At 40.0% G+C, this 21486-nt stretch overlaps 2 protein-coding genes across 5 annotated transcripts; one reads left to right on the top strand and one right to left on the bottom strand.

Annotated features, from left to right (window-relative positions):
* Window positions 1-748: 748 nt before the first annotated feature.
* nme6 (NME/NM23 nucleoside diphosphate kinase 6) lies at window positions 749-6324 on the top strand. Of its 2 annotated transcripts, none has more exons than XM_085431730.1 (6): window positions 749-1054; window positions 1289-1391; window positions 2878-2980; window positions 3207-3246; window positions 3899-4059; window positions 5132-6324. In XM_085431730.1, exons 2-6 carry the CDS (start codon window positions 1299-1301, stop codon window positions 5281-5283), a joined length of 549 nt encoding a protein of 182 aa, XP_085287856.1. In that variant the 5' UTR covers window positions 749-1054; window positions 1289-1298; the 3' UTR covers window positions 5284-6324. The 2 variants fall into 2 exon arrangements, with proteins under 2 accessions (XP_085287856.1, XP_085287857.1); XM_085431731.1 differs by lacking the exon at window positions 749-1054 and adding an exon at window positions 1061-1149.
* On the bottom strand, window positions 5797-10850 carry baalcb (BAALC binder of MAP3K1 and KLF4 b). Of its 3 annotated transcripts, none has more exons than XM_085431735.1 (5): window positions 10638-10850; window positions 9941-10116; window positions 9484-9697; window positions 8047-8246; window positions 5797-6268 (listed from the first exon to the last, which is right to left on the bottom strand). In XM_085431735.1, the coding sequence occupies exons 3-5, from the start codon at window positions 9662-9664 to the stop codon at window positions 6104-6106; spliced, it is 546 nt and encodes a 181-aa protein (XP_085287861.1). In that variant the 5' UTR covers window positions 9665-9697; window positions 9941-10116; window positions 10638-10850; the 3' UTR covers window positions 5797-6103. The 3 variants fall into 3 exon arrangements, with proteins under 3 accessions (XP_085287861.1, XP_085287858.1, XP_085287859.1); XM_085431732.1 differs by having other exon boundaries at window positions 10608-10850; XM_085431733.1 differs by having other exon boundaries at window positions 10585-10850.
* Between the last annotated feature and the right edge of the window lie 10636 nt (window positions 10851-21486).

The following is a 21486-nucleotide window of genomic DNA, read 5'->3' on the forward strand; positions in this document are numbered from 1 at the left end:
GGGCACACTCACTGGACACTTGATCTGGTATATTTTGCTAGTATTGGTTTGCACCCACTCCCCTACTCCTCACCTTCAGAACTGTCTAAATTTTCCAGGACACAGATTCAACAAAGTGCTGAAAACATTCCTCAAAAATGTGTGGTCCATATTGACATGACAGCATCAAACAGTTGCTCTAGATTTGTCTGCTCCACATCCATGATGCAAATCTCCAATTCTCCCACATCTTAGTGGATTGAGATCTGGTGACTGCGTCGTTTGAGTACAGTGAACTCACTGTTGAGATAATTTGATCTTTGTGACATGGAGTGTTATCTGTACATTAACAATACTCAGGCATGCTGTGACTTTTTTGCAATGCTTAGTTGGTACTAAAGTTTTCCAAGAAAATATCTCCCACATCATTATACTGTTTACACTGAACAGTTTATATAAAGAATTATGGATCCATGCTTTTGTGTAATTTACATCAAATTCTGACACTGCCTTCTGACCAGATGACATTTTTCCATTTTCCTAGCGTTCCAATACGGGAACAATAGGAAAGTATTTGTCTCATTCCACTGCCAAATGCAATAATAAGTGCAGTATTTATATATGGAATCTCAGTATGCCAGTACCTACGTGTAGTTACGTTCCTATTCTACATACACATTTTGTGGAAATCAAGAAAAATAATTCCAAAAAGCTTCTATTAGAACTAAAATTTATAAGACATGAAATCTATGTTTTTACTTCTTCTCGCGGGGGAACAAACTCTGCTGGCACTGTTTCTGGGGACCCTTTTCACGAACGGACAGACCAAACAACGACTCGTTCAGCTAATTTTCACATTTTTAGCATTGTTTTTGGTGTAATTGGACAAGCAAGGATGCAGACTATATTCACACGCTACAGTTGTAGATAACCGCTAACTCCACAAAAATTACGCGTTTTTATTTGCAACAGTATTTGCACAGCGTTTTTATTTAACAGTATGTCGGCGGCCGTTGCTCTGCTCCCCGTTACAAACTGATTGTTTTTTCTTTTTTGGACAGAAGTCACAACAGAGGTTAGTGTCAGTCACGAACTTAGCACTGATGGGTTGGAAACTGTCACGCAGAAAATCTTCGTATTTTTATTAACTTTATATGATTTATATTAATGGTAAATTAACGATAAAAAAAATCGAAAAAGAAGTCGCATCTTCGTTGCTTGTGGTGTTTGTTTTGTATTAATTTAACTAAAAATGTAAGTACTTTTAGGCGAGTTGGATCTTATCATTGAGGGCGTATTTTCTGTTCAGTCTTTAGATAATGTTGCTGACAAGTGCTCGCCTGTCCAAAGTGCTGCAGCTCACCCTGGCGGTCATCAAACCAGATGCTGTGGCTCATCCTTTGATGCTAGAGGTAAGCTGCCCTGATGTTTAAGTTACAGAGTTTAAGACCTAAGATTACACAGTTGAAGTTGTAGTCTGAAAGCTACAGACTACCACAGATTCAACAAGGTGCTGCAAACATTCTTCTGAGATTTTGGTTGATATTGACATAATGGCATCACACAGTTGCTGCAGATTTGTTGGCTGTACATTCATGATGAGACTCTCTTGTTCCCACACATCCCAAAGGTTCTCTATTGGATTGAGCTCTGGTGACTGATCTGTGGAGGCCATTTGAGTGCCGTTATCTCATTGTCTATGTTCAAGAAACCAGTTTGAGATATTTTGAGCTTTCTGACAGTTGTAATACTCAGACAGGTTGTGGCATTTAAGTGTTGTTCAACTGGTACTAAAAGTGTTCCAAGAAAATCTCCATCATTACACAACCACCATCAGCCTAAACTATTTATACAAGGCAGGATGTATCCCTGCTTTAATGTTGTTTACACAAAATTCTGACTCTACCATCCAAATGTTACAGTAGAAATGGAGACTCATCAGAACCTGATAACATTTTCCACTCTTCTGTTGTCCAGTTAAGGTGAGCCTGTGTGAATTGTGGAGTCAGTTTCCTGTTCTGTGCTGACAGGACTGGCACCCAGTGTTTTCTTTTTGCTCATGTAGCCCATTTGCTTCAAGGTTCAACATGTTGAGAAATTCTCTTGTGCAGACCTTGGTTGTAATGGGCGATTGTTTGAGTCACCGTTGCCTTCCTATTAGCTCAAAGCAGTCTGGCCATCCTTCTCTGACCTCAGGCCCCAACAAGTAGATCATCGATTTCTGAAATACATCTATTCTGATGGTCTGTTTGAAGTTCAGCAGGTTGTTTTCATCATGCCTACATGTCTATTAACTTGCTGCCATGTGATTGGCTGATTTGATGAATGAGCAGTTGAACAGCTGTACCTAATAAAATGACCAGTGAATGTTATTTTCATTTTTCAAGATTTCAAACATTTGTTGCTCTTTCTCAGGGCGTAACAGTTTGCATGGTGTGATTTAAATACTGTGTTCCTTATTTGTTTAATCTATAAAGATTAGTTTTTGGAATTAATGAAGCATAAATGAACATATCTTTCCGTTTAATTGCTTTTTTTTTTAACCCACTGTCAAATAAAACAGCAATTAATTAATTGATGTTTTCTGTTCTGATATCAATTTTATCGAGTGGTAAAGAAGCATTTGCTCACCTCACAGACCTGGACGCTTCAAAATCATAGCAGCTGTGTCTATCATAAAATATTCCATCAGTGATAGGTTTAATTTCACTTGTTAATGTGCATTACTTTATTGTCATCTCAAGTTAAAGCACAAGAGGATGACCTTTTGAAGCAGAGCTGTCAATTTTTAACTTTTTCTCTGCAAAAAAATCTACACACAGGAAAAAGCATCTAAAGTTGATCCAGTCATGTTTTGATGCAACTTGGAGGACAAACATCGTGATTTCTGTCTTTCAGGCTCTTCACCAGAGAATTCTAGACAACAACTTTGGGATTGTTAGATGCAAAGATCTGGTCTGGAGACGACAGGACTCTGAGAGGTTTTATGCTGAACATTCAGGTTTGGAAACAATTCATTTGTGTTTAAGCTTTACTTAAAAATACTGCTGTAGTATATGATGTACCCAAATAAATGAGTCAGCAGCCTATTTTAGCAGGGTGCACTGTATGTATGACAGTTAAAAGAAATGAATGTCTTGTCAAATGAAGGATAGCTGATTTCTCCTTTTTGTTATTGAAGGTCTTTATTCTTTCTTTCTTTATTATTTCTGTTTTACAAATCTCAGGGAGATTCTTCTATCAAAGACTTGTTGAATTCATGTCAAGGTAAGCCTCCATGCTTATATCATGGACAGATTTCGTTGACTCCATGTGATTGAGTTACAATTTTATGTGTTTGGATGATTGTTGTTGGGTGTTGTATTTTAAATGGAATAATGGATGGAGAGCCATCAGCACCTCTGCTGATAGCACTCCAATTTCATGCTCAGTAAGGCACCAGTAAACGATTTTCCCAAAACAGGACAACAGGAGTTTCAGTTATCCGTGTTTAGAACACAATTCCCTGGTGCAGTAGCCTAAATATCGCTATGCAGACCACTCACAATAGGTCCTCCTGCTGCAAGCCTCCATTGGATTGTTAAAGGCGTTTGTAATTACTTTGTCTTTTTTTTTTGTCTGCTCACAGCAGTGAAGCAGTAGTTGCTACAGCAACCCTTCTCTGACTGCTGCTATTGATATCGCAAACATAGGAAGCATCTTCAAGTGTGTCAGCCAGTCAAGCTTGATGCCGCACCAGCTGGCATTGTTTAGCTAAAACGGATTTATTTATGGCTGAACTGTCTTCCCAGGAGGTCCTGGGGGTGAATAGATTAGATTTGTATGAAGAGTGTTTTTTTTTTTTTTTTGGTCTGTTATCTAGAAAACATCAGCAGTGTTCAAAGTCAGATTCATGACTGCTGTGGAAATTTGTCCTCAGTGGGCCAATGCGAGCGTACATTTTAGCCAGGGAGGATGCCATAAGCCACTGGAGAGAACTGATGGGGCCGACCAAAGTGTTCAGAGCCAGATTCAACTCGCCTGCTTCCATCAGGGGCCAGTTTGGACTCACAGACACAAGGAACACAACTCATGGCTCGGGTAAAAAAAGCTCCCAAGCTTCATAATGCTAAAAAAATGATAACAAAATGATATGCGTAATGTTAATAATCTATTATTGTGAATATATTATCTTAAACATATGCAAGAGGTAATAGTGGGGCGATCGTGGCTCAAAGAGTTGGTGGTTTGTCTTGTAACCGGAAGGTTGCCGGTTCGAGCCCCGGCTCGGACAGTCTCGGTCGTTGTGTCCTTGGGCAAGACACTTCACCTACCGCCTACTGGTGATGGCCAGAGGGGCAATGGCGCGATATGTCAGTCTGCCCCAGGGCAGCTGTGGCTACAACTGTAGCTGCCTCCACCAGTGTGTGAATGTGAGAGTGAATGAATAGTGGAATTGTAAAGCGCTTTGAGGGCCCCAAAAAGCGCTATATAAATGCAATCCATTATTATTATAACTATATATAACTTTACACATGACTCAATTTCACATCTTTTAAAGCCCATCAGTTTCTATAATGGTGTTTGGTGTCATTGGGCAGAAAACAGAATAGGCATAGTCTGTGCAAAACCCTCCTCTTTTCTTTTTGTTTCACTAGAAAATTGGGAAATGGGTACAATGATTTATTGAAACGTGCAAACATGCATGAAAATAAAAGGCAAAAACAGCTTTCTGTAGTTTCAGGAATAGTTCTCCAGGCTTTTTGAAGGACATGAAAAAACAAACAAAACATTCTTCAGAAGATGGTCAGGTAGAAGGACTGGACTGAAAATGAGGGAACAGCAGAAATCATGGAGAGCTATTTCTATTATAAGATTTATTATAAGTCTGGCTTATTTGGGAAAAAACTATAAAGAATTGAAGGCTCAAGACTTTTGCACAGTATTGTACATTTATATTTTGAACATGTGACAAGTAGTATTGCTGCATGAAAATGTAAGAAATGTTTAAGATTTGCGTTTATTTTCATAGCAGATCTTGGAATCCATCTTAATATTTTATAGTAACGTGTCTTTCTGGTTGCACATAAATGACATTTTTAGACCAATTAAAAAGAAGCCTGTAATTACTATGCAAATTTTTGATTTTCCATTCTGTTATTGTTTTCTGTAGATTCTCTTGAGTCGGCTCAAAGAGAGATTACTTTCTTCTTCCCAGACTTCTGTGCAGACGAGTGGATGAAAAAGGAGGAGCCATTGTTTAGATCAGGGCAGATCCGTTATGACCATCAAAACCAGATTCACACACTTTCATTGTCAAGCTGACACCAGATCAGCTCAACGCTGTCAACATCATCAGTATAAAGACTATTACTGTTGATCTATTGCTCACATATATACAGAGGTACCTCAGCTGAAGGCCACATGATTACCTGATTGTCTTTGAGCATGCCAAATGAGTTCATTTTAAAAGGACAGTACATTTCGGTGTGTAATTTATTATCATTAGAAAACACAAATAACGACAGAATTTTAAAAAGTAACCTCGATATCTTACAAAACACGATGCTGTTCGTGAGCGCTTTTTCTTTTTTATTATCACAAACCTCCGTCCAGGCTTCACTGTAAATAGTGCAATCGTCACAGTCAGTTTCCTGAGCCTTTTGCTTTGTAGGACAGCAGCGACTACAAATGGTGCATCAATGCCAAGTAACAAAACTATGAAACATTTATATCATATTAAATAATATTGCAGTAATAGTTTTACACCTATGTTAATGTTCAACCACATCTTAAAATGTGAAAATACTCTGGATTAAACTATTTTCGAGTTCAGTGCTAAGCAATGATTTCTTTACACTGATGTGGAAACAAGCTGTCAGCTGTAATATACTACAATTGCTTTTAATATGACATTCACTGTAACATACCACGTTTTGTTTTGCCTGTTACCCCATGCTTGTTTGATCAAATGTCTCTTGTAAAAGTCTCCAACATGTCAGTAAAACATACATCGTAAAGTATTAAATGCACTAGAAATCTGATTTTTGTGCTTTCGACACCTGTCAGACCACAAAACCTGTTCGATTTCTTTCACAGTCATAATTATTTTCATTTTTTGGCTTCTTCCAATGTCCCCCTGCACTCAGGCGTTTTGTGTCGCCACCTGTTTGATAGCTTCCACTGGTTTCATGACCTCATATGTCGTGAGGGACTTCTTCACCTTCCCGTTCTTGTCCACCTGGTGGATGCTCTGGGTGACTGTAATGGTCACCTGCTTGGTCGACATCCGATTGTCCTGCCATTTTGTCTGTTAATGGAGAATAAATGGACAATAAAAAATAATAAAAAACACTGAAATACTGACAGTGTGGTAAATATTCTTCCTGGGGTCCTACACACTCAAGCCAACATCAACAACATGTCAGTGTAAAACAAGCCAATTCTGCTTATACAGACAGCACTGAATTTCGCAGAACATAAAACTAGTTTATAAAAGGACACCAAAAGAAGCAATAGTCAACATCTGCATTACTTCATTGCATCCAAGTGACTTCTTCAGTCTCAGCTGACTGCAGGTTACCCCAACCTTATAAACAGTACATTTGCACAGTAACTGAAAACAGCCCACTGAATGAACAATAGGTTGACAGGTCAGTTCCTTGATCATTAATATGCAAATTGTCATGACCATTGATAAACAACCATTGATCAAAGACCATTGGTCAATGGCCATAAGTATCATTCACAGAGAGTTGGGGAATGGCTGCCATCACAGCATTGTAAGATGGTGAAAGATGTACCCTTTGGCCCCCTCCTCGATTCATAGATGGTCTTTCCCTTTTCACGTTATGTCTCTGTCTTCATGTCTTAACAAATATTTTAATTCATCTTTAGTACTCTGTTGCATAATATAAACTGGTAAGGAGTTCTATCCTATCATAGTTCTGTAAATTGTTTTCTGTGTGCACTTTTTAAAATTTCTTTTGATGAAGCACTCAACCAGATTACACTTCAGTAATCAAACTGCGACAGAACAAATTGATTTAACCCTTGTATGGTGTTCGGGTCTGTGAGACCCGTGTTCAGTTTTTTTCAAAAGAAAAATTAAACAATTAATTATTTTTTCACGTGTAAATGTGTTGTGTCTTTCCACTCACTCCACTTGATTATAACTGATTTATTTATAACATTTTATATAAAAGAAAAACGAGAAGTACATTAATTCATAAATGTGATCTAACAAAGGTAAAGGGAAAAAATTAACCATGTTTGCTGTTCATATGTCTTGTAATTGGGATGAAGTAAACATCTGTTGAGTAATTTAACATAAAATTGTTTGATAGTGTTAATTTGGAAAGCCAAAACTCTAGCGGGTCCACCAGACCCATGAACACTGGCTGAGTAACAAAAATACGAACACCACACAAGGGTTAAAACATGTTTTATAGCCTCTGATGTCATTAATGTTTAAACCACACCACTGACAGACCTCTACCTATATTACTTATTAAATTATAATATCAGTATGTTTCGACCATGTTAATTTACAATCCACTGTTCTACCTAATCAGTTTCTCTCCTGGTCTGCAACTGTTCCATGGGAATATTATTATTACCTAAGCTTAAGTATTTGTTTTGTTTTTGGTTGATACCTGCATTACCATACACTTTGGTTTGCTAATATTAAACATCAGTTTATTATCTTTCATCCAATTTTCTACTGCCTTCAAATATCTAACATATCAATTGAGATATTAAAATTTTTAAAAAAGAATCGTTAATAAAATCCAAAACTAACAGTGGTCCCAAACAGGTACCTTGAGGCACTCCACACATCACATTTCTTGTCTTTGACATACTATTAAAATAAATGGTCTGCCTGTGATTTGTCAGATAGCTTTCTAACAAATTTCAATGACATGCTTGCAAAATCTTAGAAGTGATTGTATGAATGTGTTTAGCTCCAAATGTGAAACGAAATGTTTGATGCGCCACACCTTAGATGTAGGTCAGTATTGCAGGGAAAAAAAGGTGCTGTGAGCTGTCTCGAGCACATTTAAACACATTACAGAAGGAAAGGCTTACAATCTCTTCAGTGTGCAAAACACTTCTGCGCTGCACTGTGGTTCCAGAAGAAGGCATCGTCGTGTCCTGCCGCGGAGAGCCCAGTGCTGTTGGTGTGCTGCTGGGCTTCACATCGTTCAGGCTGGCTTCAGACATGGCCGAGCAGACCTTTAGGTAGGCCTGAGCCGGTGGCGGGAGGCAGTCTTCAAAGAAATCTGGAACTGTAAAGATGTAGAGGTTCAGCTATGTCTGCTTATGTGTTTGTAGCTTTTATACATTTCTATGAATTTTCGTTTTTTTTCTCTTGAAGTTAATCAATTTCAGCTTGATAAGATAACCGCTATGCCACAATTAGCTTCTGTTAGAAGTCATCGGTAAATGAAACGGTAGCGATTACATATTGACAACTTAGTTGTCTTACACTGAACCAACTTGATGGTACTGTGGAGGCGTGAGCTGTGATCAGTTATTCGCAGGTAGTCGATGTTTGCATTTTACAGATGTGTGTACACCTCATCTCCTCGTTAATGTGTGACCATGTGTCTAATGATGACAGATGACATATGGTGCAGGTTGGACAAAACCAAAACACGAAATGAGGACATTTTAATGAATATTTTCTCTAGACATACTGAACCACAACTTATTATGATTATTGTCATAAAAATCTGTTTGGTTCCCAGCTGCTGATTAATTTAGCCAATTTTGGGTCTGTTTTATCTCTCCACATTGAAGCTCAAGTCAATTTGCCTTCACAATTACATCAAGGCTCCTCTCCCTGCATTCACTCATGCTTGTATCTGTTGCCATGAGAGCTGAGCCCTGTTTGAGCACAGTGGCTTTTGAAGCAGCCTATCATCCCCATTTACGGACTCATCTCCCCTTGGCTTCAAAGAAAAGAAGAGGATCCATCTAAGAGATTTATCTGTTTCTGATGTCCTGACCTGTATGTAGAGACACATACAACTAACTGCACACTAGAAGAACAAAGGTCTCTAAAGTGGATACTTCCTCTGTCACTCATGTTTCTGTTTTCTTTCTTCTGCATAATGGATTCTTGTTGAAATCAGGCATGCCATCAGCACAGCCCTTGACATGAAGAGATGGTCCACTCCGCTTTGATAGAAAGAGTGTAAAGAATGGGCAAGTCATTGCTAGTATGTTCAAATTATTTACAGCAGTGAGATTTTAAAGGATGTACCTTACTCATGTAAAACGGCAGTAGAACAATAACATTAGAAACTACGGATTGATGCAAAAACAAACAGATTTAAAATCATCTGTTACAGATATATTAAATTCTGATGGGGAAGCCTCCCACCCCCCTTTATATTTCTTCATACAGTAATCAAGGATATTTCTTTTCAGCAGGTTAAATTAATGCCTGCTCCGGTTAAGAGATTAATTCAGTATTCATTCACCCATCTGCTCAGCCATACAGTAATTCATTCTTCTTACCAGGGCTGATTGTTTTCTCAGAAGTGAAGCCAGCCTCTGAGTTCTCAGAGGGGATGCTCTGGATGGATGACAAGGGGATATCTGTGTCTGTGCTCGTCAGCCATGTCGACTCCGTCTCTTTTGTCCAGCTCTCCAGGTAGCGAGGCTCCAAAGCGTCAGTTCTGCTGCCCCCACAGCCCATGACTCTTCACTTCCCAGCTCAAAAAGATTCACACTGGAAGTGATTTGAATCACAGGAAACTGTGATGTTAAGTGTGTGTCTACTGATCCAGTTCTTTACACGACATGCACTGCAAAACAATCTAAATGACTTAAAAATGATGAGATAATTACTCAGTGTGCCTGCTGTGCACTGTTTGTGAACAACCAGACCTCTGCAACACAGGAGTCATCCAAATACACTTATTTATGCACGTTATTCTCTCATATGAGAGATATGACACAAACACATACTTACAGCACAGCACACAGCTGTGGGAGAAGCTGAGGGCCCTCATACAGTTAGTATGCATCAACTTCTATCCTTCAGAGAGCAGATTATGTGGTCCCACCCTCTGTTAACTCAGCTATGTTTAGGTTTGTTTATGCAGCATCTTCTGATTATTAAGTAGACCAGGGAGACCATGTTCAAATCTACAGGAGAGAGATGAGAGAAGTTATTGAAATGTGTGTTTTTCTATCTGTCTACGTATTGCAAAATCAAGTCTTCCTCAAATTGCATGTAAATAAATTCTCGGTTTCACTGATTGTCAGACACTGAATTAGCCGTTCGCAGTCAGGCCTTCGGGCTCTTTATACCGTCCTGTTTAACTTATTTAGCCCTCCCCCCTTCAGATCATGTAGGTGGAGAGCGCTGCTGTAAAGCCATAAAGTCGCATATAGGCTGTTATATAAGCGAAGAAAAACACATAAATCATAGTATATGGATCTGTCAGCTGGCGATACATAGGCAGCTTTCGCGTCACTGTCATCGTCACAGGCCATAGGAAAAAAATATCAACACTGCCGTGAAATACATAAACAGAAAGACGAGATGTAAATATGTATGACGGAAACGCGAATGGCGCTGTAATGCAGATGAATCAAACACCGGACACTAACACAGATGATCTCTGAAGGCTTACGGATGCTGGAAAGTCGGGTTTTTGTCTTGCCTCGGTGCTTTTCCAGTGTGTCGTCTGCCAGTCAAACCAGTAACACACTGTTAATAATAATAATAATTATACTAGCGACACGAGCACAGCCGGTAGCACACTGCGCGTCCGCACGCTGCTGCACCACCAGCCTCTTCATTCATCCTCCTGTAAACACACTGAACGGCGGATCTGTGGCGGAGCGGTGTATGTTAGAGCGTCCATCCTCTTGTCCTGAGGATGAGGGGGTGTACTTGAATTCAAGCAAAAAAAAAAAATCAAAGTATTACCTCAGCTGTTGCCAGGTAAACTTCAAAATAAAATAACGGTCCTCTGCGAGCGTTGATTGACTTTTGTTTGATAACCGCGAACTGAGTTGCACTTTATTTATTTCATTTCATATTTTATGACAGTATGTGATTCCAAATTTCTTGTCTATGCGGCCTTTAAAAAACGTGTTTACAGTCCTGACATAAAAACTACTACTTCTACTATCTGAACACACCACAGACTGAACCTTGAAGCAGTCTGTGGTGAGGATGAGGGGGCTACAGCAGCAGTAGACCGCAATGGGTCCCACTCTTGAGAAAAGGAAGCGGAGATAGTCAGGCGGTTCTGAAAATGTTGTAAGGGCTGTTAGGGAAGATCAAATGTTATAACATAATGTGAAACTATATACTTTAGGCATCTAAGTAGCAATAGTTTTGTGGTAGTAAGAGATGCTCTTCTGCAGACCTTGGTTCCGGTGAGTTGTTATTTGAGCTGCTGTTCCCTTCCTATCAGATTGAAGCAGTCTGGTTATTCTCCTCTGACTTCTGACGTCAACAATTTTTTTCCGACAAGAACTTTCATAAATACATGACAGTCTGGGCAATGAGCAACAGAAAATTTTATGTAATTTTACACAATTAGCAGGTAGAAAAACTGAGACATGCTGCTGAAATTGCTCTTTAGATCTGTATGTGGGAAAATCCTAGTTAATCAGCAGTTCTTCAAGTACTCAGACCAGCATGTCTGGCACCAACAACCATTCTGGTTTGAACCTCATCTTGACCACTTCTACATGTCAGGCAGAGACACCATGGTTAGCCTCATAGCAAGAACCTTTCTGGGTTTGAATCCACCATCTGGCCGATGCCTTTCTTTGCGGGGTTTGCATGTTCTCCACGTGTCTGTGTCAGTTCTCTCTGGGTTCTCTGTCTTCCTTCCACAGTGTAAAAACAGGCAGTTAGTGGGGTTAGGTTCCATCCATCCATCCATCCTCATCCGCTTTATCCGAGGCCGGGTCGCGGGGGCAGCAGCCTAAGCAAAGAGGCCCAGACCTCCCTCTCCCCAGCCACCTCCTCCAGCTTATCCGGGGGAACACCAAGGCGTTCCCAGGCCAGCCGAGAGATATAATCTCTCCAGCGTGTCCTGGGTCTGCCCCGGGGCCTCCTCCCGGTGGGACATGCCTGGAACACCTCACCCAGGAGGCGCCCAGGGGGCATCCTTGTCAGATGCCCGAACCACCTCAGCTGGCTCCTTTCGATGTGGAGCAGCAGCGGCTCTACTCTGAGCCCCTCCCGGATGGCCGAACTTCTCACCCTATCTCTAAGGGAGAGGCCAGCCACCCTTCGGAGGAAGCTCATTTCCTCCACTTGTATCCGCAATCTCGTTTTTTCAGTCAATACCCACAGCTCGTGGCCATAGGTGAGGGTAGGGACGTAGATCGACCGGTAAATTGAGAGCTTTGCTTTTACACTCAGCTCTCTCTTCCCTGGTAATTCTAAATTGCCCATTGGTGTGAATGCGAGTGTGAATGGTTGTGTGTCTCTCTGTGTAAGCCCTGCAACAGACTGGGGACCCTGTCTAGGGTTTACTCTGCCTCTTGCCTTATGGTAGGTGGGATAGACTCCAGTCCCCCAACCCTGAATTGGCTAAGCGGAAAAGAACAGATGGATGGATAAATGCACTGAGTTCCAGTGGTTCTCTACACTGACACTTTGTGCACAAAAACACCCTGTAAACATTTAAATATGCTACTTCAGTACTGCTTCAGTATTGAAGCTTCCCTTTACAATAGAAAGGCCCCTTCTCTCTCAAATCTGCATTTCACTGATTGCTTGTGAAACTCCTCAGTTGGCTGCAAAGTGCACATTCATCACACTTCTGTGCTGCGGTTCCACAATGAATTGAATGAACAATAAACAGCATCCCTCTTTGTGCTTTACTGCAGAGAGAACACTACAGGTCTGCTTGTGGAAATAGAGGTCATTTATTCCTGACATATCTGCTGCCAATAAAGCACACTGCAAAAAACCAAAAAAAAAAAAAAACCCAACAAAAAACACGCACACACACAAACAAAGAATGGAGCTCAGACTGTAAAACCAATTCACTAATGTGATAGTTCGACATTTGTTCCTGTCAGAAAGAAAAGATTTAATGTGCAACATCATATGGTCTATGCCCCGGTCAGTTAGTGATGACTGCTCACAGTACTGCAGATGAGGTCCTTTAGATTCCAAAGACTTGGCGGGATACACCAAACTTCTTAAAATACAGGGACAAACAGAAAACTCGTCATTGTTCACTTTTTCATGTTGAGGAAGCTCACCGTGAGCAGCTCTCACACACCTGACCACCCTCCTACACACAGGTGCATTAGACCAAAAGCAGAACACACATTTCACCTCTGGCTTTACTTTGGGGATTTACCAAACTGCCAGTTGCCCTTTAAATACACAATAAACCATTAATTTGTGCAGATCTGGCTGATCCTGAGCCAAATCACATCTCCATGACTTCCTGTGCTCATTCCCCTGTCACCTGGCAAATAAATCTTGCTTCCTGTGGACAGCCTTGTCAATATGAAGCCGGACAGCTTTGATTTGTATGTCCTGAGCCTCTGTCCTATTGGACTACTGGTCAATAGGCCTGTCTTCCCATTACCCTGGTGATTAATGTGGCACACGGCCAAATGCTACACAGGAGTAAATTATTCCAGCAACAAACAAAGATCCATGCAACAGCCTTTTATTTTAACAGTGAGCAAGTCTATGATACACTGTAATGAGTAACATTTTACATTTAAAATATGCATGGTGCATATGAAACATGTCCAAGGTGTCAAATAATGACATAAGTTTCAGATAGATTTTTAAACTGCTGTTCAAAACTTCTATTTACGAAGGGCAGCCAATCAAAAGGAAAGAGAAGGCATCATTAAAAGGAAGAATGCCAAAAACTACTTGTTTTCAGCTGGGGACAAACTGAGGAGGGGCTGAACCAAAGCCCCTGTGGAAGATTGATCATTTTGAATTTTGAATCATGCAAAGCTAATCTAATAAAGTCCAAGAATATTAAAACAATTGAGCTGTAAAGGTCCACTTTAAAAAGTTATTTCTTATAAAGCAGCTGCTAAAGTTCAGCAATTGTTAAATGCATGACACTCAAGATAAGAAGTGAGTTGTCATATTCCCTTTAAATTTATGTACAGTCTGTATGTGTCAAACCTCTCCCTTGTGTTTCCAGCTGGGTTTTGTTGATAGCAAAAATGTGCACTCTCCACTGATTTGCTAAAGTTTCTGTGAGAAAGAAAAGAACTTTTTCTGGCAAATTCAGTTAGGCAAGGGAGTAAATGAGCCTATGTGCAACAGTGAAGCGGCCAAATCCCAACTTTCACTGGGATTTTAGTGAGACAGCCAGTGTGTTACAGCACAGGAAAACTAATTAGGAAGCTTAGAACTTAGGGTGGGAAAAAACATGGTTTTGCAATCAGATTAGCTGCAATGATGATCAAAGGTATGCCATATTGTTCTAAAACTTAAAACTTTTAGAGTTTCAATTCTTTAAATTAACATCACTTGGAAAAACAAAACCCTTTGGGAGGGACACTGAGATGTTATCATGTCCGCTTGTCTGGATTCCATCAGCAAATTGTTGATACTGGAGCTGCCAGCGGCACAAAGAGCAGCTTATCCAGATTGAGGTTTGCCTCGAGGTTGTGGTTCATCGGCATCAATCACATCTCGGGGCTTTTTTCTGGCACAGACGCGCCTCCTCTCCTCAGACCGGCAGCGCCAGTCTCCTCCTCTCATGAGACGCTTTGCCAGAGATCTCTCCAGAGGTTGTGTTCTTTCAATCCATCACAATCTCAGCGAACATGGCACCTTTTCATTAGTGCAAAGTGTTCCAGAGCAGAGGAACGACCACTGCCCCGAATAAGCATGCGTGGCTAAAATGAAAGTATTTACTCAGTCAGTGTAATGAGCTGTGGATGGGTTTATTTACACAGGGCCGCGAGGGCTCAACGCAACACTTCTGAAAGATTGTCAAAAATTAGTAATAAATCTGTTTCCAGCTTAGTCTTTTTATTAAAGGAGAAATTACTTCTGGACTGTGTCCTAATAGAGCCAGGCGAAAGAAACCACACAGGACAGCTTCTTTAAATAGCTCTATATCCTCCTTCCTATTAAAAAATTCTAATCTGGGAACATGCTGTATAAATTAATGTATTTCACCATATCTTGATGAAATGGCTTTTTATCCTATTTAATTACCTAAGTAGCATGAAAAAAAAAAACACTGTGCTGCAATTCCTGTGCAGCACTAAAAGTCATGTTTGCCCTAAAAATGATTCATATTGGCTCCATAAAAACCTCATTCTCCATGACTGATTTATGTAATTTCAGTTACTGTCATTTTACATTATCAGGGGGAAGTGCTAAAATTGATCTTTAGCCACTCCTCTGGCCCCAATTGATATTTCCGCCTTTTTAATTTCTGGCGAGGGCTGGCTCATAAACGCAGCCTTTGCACTTTATGTGCTCCATTCGTTTTATCCTGCTAAACACACAACTCTAATCCTATCAAAGGCAAAGAATATTCCAGAAAGGCCAATAGTGGAGCCTTAAGAAGCGAGAGAGCCGAGCATTAGTATTCATGGAATTTCTTTGGCGAGAACCTAGTTTTTAGGGAAAATTATCTCATGAAGGTGATGGAGCTTACATAAACAAATGGCAGGAGCACCCCCCCTAACAAAAAAAAAGTCTGGAGGTCAGCTAAACTCTATCCAGTGACTATTTTGTGGTGAAAATCTTAATACCAGTGTGGATATGTATGTAGGAGTTTTAGAGACGACCATCTGGACCACCAGATCCTGCTGAAGGGTCCCTCCCAAATGCTGCGTAGAAATCAAATGGACGCGTAGAGTTCATCGCTGTCCTAACTGTGGGTTTTTTAATTTCATAGTGTAGTGGTTTACACATTAACCTAACAAGCAAAAGATCCCCTGTTTGATCCCAGGAAGAGATACAAATCCCGTTTGGGATGTAGCAGGAAAGGCGTGAAGAAGACAAATCAAATATGTGGACCTAACTGCTGTGGTGACTCCTTGCTAATAAGGGAGCAGCTGAAAGTTCAACATTGTATTGAAATGCCATGCATTGTATTTACTGTTACTGTCAAGTGAAGATGTGACTTTTTTTGCCTTTTGTGCCTCATCAATAATTTATATTGACAAAACTGTTTTACCTGATTATGTAATAAACTTAGCCAACAAAGAAAAAGCCAAATATTTTCTTTACCCTTTGCCAAAAATAATGTAAAACCCCCTTTATAATAAATTTAAGCTGAGTAAATGAGTTCAGAAAGCATGAGAGAAGTAGGTGGGCTGCAAAGTATTTTACTCTATATGTTAAGCATCCTAGTTTTTTTCATTCCAAACTCACAACAGAATACAAAGAAAAACCTCTGAGATTTGCTCATGGTACAAACTGTTGGAGCCTTACAGCAGTTAAAATATTCTCTAAATGTTGTGTTATGAGAGACACAACATAAGTGTTTAGCAAAGGTTTTCCTTTAAGGAGCTATAATAAGCTGTCAATAAAATGTCAGGCTTACTCCCATTTCACATTCACAGCTTTGTATAAATTTAGTCTTATGTGTGGCAGCAGAACAGAGGGCGATGGGGTCATAATGAGTAGCCATTTACATTTTGAGTATCAAGAACAAATTCAGGTATCTTATGATGATGACAGTTTGACCTGCTGCAGGGAACCACACAGGGCAGGGATGTCAAACTCATTTCACATTGGGGCCACATTGCAGCACACTTTCATCTTAAGTTGGCTGAAACAGAAAAACTCTATTTTCTGTAATAGAGGTAATAGAAAAGAAGAAGTTACATTTATACAGTACGTCTCAGTTTTTCTATGTGGTGAAGAAATGCTGATGTAGTGAATGAAAAAAAATCTGTCAGCACAAATAAGTAGAAGAGTGAAATTACAAAAAAAGTTCTGTACCTCATTACCATCTCCTGCAATTACAGTTACAAGAGAGCAATTCATAGTTAATAAATTATAATTAAGAAATACTGGTGATATAGAAATGTCTATTATTGCTTATCTGTTACTTTGTTGCCATAGGAATGGCTATGGAGGAGGTCTGCCCTCCTTGACATTTTCTGGAGGTGTCCAATGGACCGGACTGGAGTTATATTTGGATTGGAGCTGGGCCGAACACGGTCCCCAGGCTTTATGTTTGATACCCTTAACATAGCATATTATTAGTAAGTTTGTTTGCATTTTTCCTGGTAAAATTTGATACTTTTTTCTTATGTGGAAGGACAGGCAACAGCACAATGCATAAATGTACCCCAATACCAACACCCTGCAAAGAAAGCTCCCAATCAAGTATAAGGCCAACATCTTGGTTCACCACTTTGATGTAACAAGAACTTTGTGATTCAAATGCACGGGCATGCAATGCAAAGGTTGTTCTGGGTTATCACTAACTGTGATGGATGGTGACAGTGAATTAAACCTGATTACCTTCCCATTCATTGACTGGCGTGCAGCTAATGCCTCTAAAAGCACGAGGACGTCTCTGAAAACAAAGGTGCGCTAGTTTGTGTGGGATCTCCACCAACAATTACACAGACCGGTATAATTCTGGAAGGCTATTTTGCTTTTTAATGGGAGTAATAAAGATACCGTGCGAAATGCATCAGCCTTGATTTAATTTTCCGCATTCGATTAGTTGCACGGCTATTATTTCACAGCCACGAGTGACATTTTGACAGTGTAATTTCTACCATTGTTTAAAAAGTGCCTTAGCAGTGTCAAGAGCCATCCGAAGCTAATGAGCCCGCGAGATAATTTGGGTAATTAGTCACTCTATACTGTTTGAGTGCAGAGCCGCTAATTACTTTGAGGAACGATAATGTGCCCTCAGGGGAGCAGTCAGACATTCGTAAAGTCAATGGTATCAGTCAAAGAGCTAATTTAGATTCATTTCTGATATTTTCATCCAAATGCATAAAATGAGCTGTGGATCTGTTTGTTTAAAATGTTACAGATATCCTCATTTAGAAACTATGACACATTAGTTCACATTACACAGCAGTAATGTGAGTACACCAAAGAAGATCACCACCCATCTCCTGTCCGCTGACTATCTACCCCTTCTAATTAAATGGTGAGTGGTTGGCTGTGTTACAGTGATGACGAACTGCTGAGTCAGAGGATCATCCAGCAGCACTTGTGTGAGTCAGCTCATCTTAACTGGTTGTTTTTCAGATTTTCTTTTCATACCGAAGTGATACTTAAGCTCTGCTTGTATTATACAGTCTGCTTTCTCTGCATACCAACAATTTTCACCTTAATACAGAATCAATACATACCAAAATGAGTCCACATTACAGAAGTGTGTAGAACAATAAAAGAAGAGCAGGCGGTGCAGCAGATGGGATTGTTTCATACGCTGCTGATTCACGGTAATGGGAAGAGTGCACCTCCATGTCTTATAGCCTGATGCATGAGTCTCACAACTCAAACTGACAAGAGGACAGCGAGAAGAGAACATCTTATCATTATGGCTATTTCTTCCGAAAACCCGTTCCTATTTTTATTTAACCGAAGCTCCTGTTTGTTGTAGGTTTACACTGCTCGTTAGTCGCTGGACAAAATGATCTTAAAAGCAATCCTGATTTAAAAAAACAGAGGAATTAAACTTGTACAAAAGTGAGAGGAATGTATGTAAGAAGGATGAGAGAGACAAGGATGTGTTAGCCAAAAAAAGTGCACGTCTGAGATGATGCCCCTGCTAATCATGAAACTGTCAGAAAATAAATTTAAAGCGCAGGCAGACAAACTGGTCCACTGCTCTTATGTTTTATTATACATCACCACTGCTGAGGTGAGCTGCAGTGTGTATTTTTGCTGAAATGGGAGGAGCTCTGCTGCACGTTTGCTCTGAAAACACATAGAAGCTGCAGATTTTTTTTTTTTTGGATACTCAGCTACATAAACATATGTGTCACTCTGCAATCAATTTTAAAGCAGCACAAACTATGACGCGTGTTACTGTTTAAAAGGCCACATTAAACAGCTTTCCACTTTGAATGAGAATCCACATCAGTATCTTCTTGCACACGATCACAGAGTCACGGAGAACAACGAAAGACTTTTTGCACATTCTGGGCACCTCTTTGGCCTCAATGAACTATAAAACTGAGTTACAGCCAGCACTCTGATTGAGCCTCCTCTCTCTATGGCTGTTCACACTCACACATTTATCTGACGTGACATAAGCGCCAACCTTCAGCCGCTATGGCTGTGTTAGTGAGTGACTTTGTCAGTCATTTTGGCAGCCGCTATTGCTGATTCATGTCTCTGTCTTTCAGCAGAGCAGTTTGCACCCGCTGACAAAATCAAGTTACACGACATCAGTTCAATGACAGCTACCACTGCCTTTGGGCTTCATTTTAAAATTGTTCTTAATTGCAGGTGATGATCCTAATCGACCTGATGCTGACACATAGTTAGTCACCTGTGATGAAGTGCATCCCAAGTGGAAGATAATGACATTATTATTATGCTGGAGAATAATCACTTTTGGTTGGATATTTATCCAAAATTAAGAAAATTTAGGCAGGTACTCTTTAATGCATATGCAACATTTCTTTTGACATGTGAAAACAATGACAGACTAAATTTAACAAATCAGCTCATCAGATGATGGCTGACGTTTCTTATTTTGATCTGGAGCAAATCAGCTGATTGACTGATCAAATCTGCCATTATAGCATGACTGAAAGGCTAAACATCCACCTCTGACTCTGATCACATTACTAAGCCTTGAAAATTAGGAAAGTATTAAACAGTTGAAGAAGTGAATATTAATCCCAGATTATCTGCAATGACTGTTGAGATACTAGTCAATGAACAGCAGGATTAAGCGCAGAAAAAAACACAAAAAATACCCGAGTTGAACAGACAACATCCATTGAGGAGACACTTTATTAAGTATATTTTAAGTAGATCTTGCTAATACTGCGCTGGAACCCCTTTGGAGTTCAGGACTACCTTAAGTCTTCAGGGCATTGATTCAACTAAGTGTGAATTGTAGCCTTGGTTTTCTGTTCTTAGCTGATAGGAGTGCCACCCAGTGTGGTCTTCTGCTGCTACAGCAGAAGATGCTCTGCTGGATACCTTGGTTGTAATGAGTGGTTACCTGAGTTACTGTTAGTTTCCTATCAACGTAAAGGCTGTCTGACCAATCTCCTCTGACCTCTAGCATCAATAAGGCATTTTCGCCCAAAAAATGCTCACTGGATATTTTCTCTTTCTCATTCTCTGTAAAGCCAAGAGTTGGTTGTGTGGGAAAATCCCATCAGATTAACAATTTCTGAAAATCTCAAACCAGCTCGTCTGGTACAAACAACCATGCAACATTCAAAGACACTTAAATCCCTTTTCTTCCCCATTCTGATGCTCAGTTTGAACATCAAGAGGTTGTCTCGACCATTTCTGCATCACTAAATGCGTTGGGTTGCTGTGATATGATTGGTTCATTAGACATCCACATTGATGAGCAGTGGCTGGTGGCCAGAGACTGTGAGGTCAGTGATACAACTGTAGGCAGTGAATATTTCCCACTTCCACACACTTACCCATCTGGCTGAATAAAATTTTAATCATCCTCAATTATTACAGTGAGAGCTGAACACAAAGAAGGAACAATATGAAGACATGCTGAGCACAGTGCTGCATTTACCTATGATGACATCAGGTAAATCAGATGAATTTCTCCCAGTGAAATAAGCCTTGATGAGAAAAGCATATTGAAGTGGACTCTACATAATTAATTATAGACAAAGCTCATTATGATTCTTGAACATCTTTCGATATTCTTAAGGGAGGAAGTAGTAATGATAGTAGTAATTTCAGGAGCTGATGGAGCTCTACATTATGGTTCTGGGTGATAACACAGGTGTGTCAATGCTGACGTGCTCTTCAGATCAGACAGTGACTAATTCCACATAGATGCAGTTTCCATTTATCTTTCTGCTAAAGTTGCAGGCTCGTGTGCTTCTCGGAGAGCAAAGATATGGAGGTGGGATGATAAATACAGCACAGTATGAGAAAGATGGATGATGCGTAAAACCTGAGGCTGTGAATTGTGTGACTGTGGAACAGGAACAGTGATTACAACCTTCAGACCTCACCCTGAACTCAGCTGTCCATCACGTCTGAAAACCATGGAAACGCTTCAGTGAGTGGGGCATCAGGTGGACCAAGGCTGTCTGTTCTTTTATCAAAAATCAGTTTAAGTTCATGTTATAGTTTCATTTGCCAAATACTTGGGAGGTTGAGTAAAATACAAATAGGCAAAAGACAAGAAAATGTCAATTGTTGAAGCTGATTTTGCTTTTTGAAAAATATAAGCTCATTGTGAATTTGATGCTTGCCCAAATATTTTCTATAGTGTTGAGACAGAGGCAGAGGTTTCAATTCCATCACCTCTTCTTTTCACTCTGTCTTTAAGGACCAATAGAACCAAATGGTTTCATTTTTTAAAATAAATTGTTTACCCATTTTTGCTTCAT

This window comes from Copadichromis virginalis, linkage group LG15 (genome assembly GCF_057382275.1).
Source record: "Copadichromis virginalis isolate Kocher_CV1m ecotype Utaka linkage group LG15, C_Virginalis_male_GT1.1, whole genome shotgun sequence".
Taxonomy (NCBI): domain Eukaryota; kingdom Metazoa; phylum Chordata; class Actinopteri; order Cichliformes; family Cichlidae; genus Copadichromis; species Copadichromis virginalis.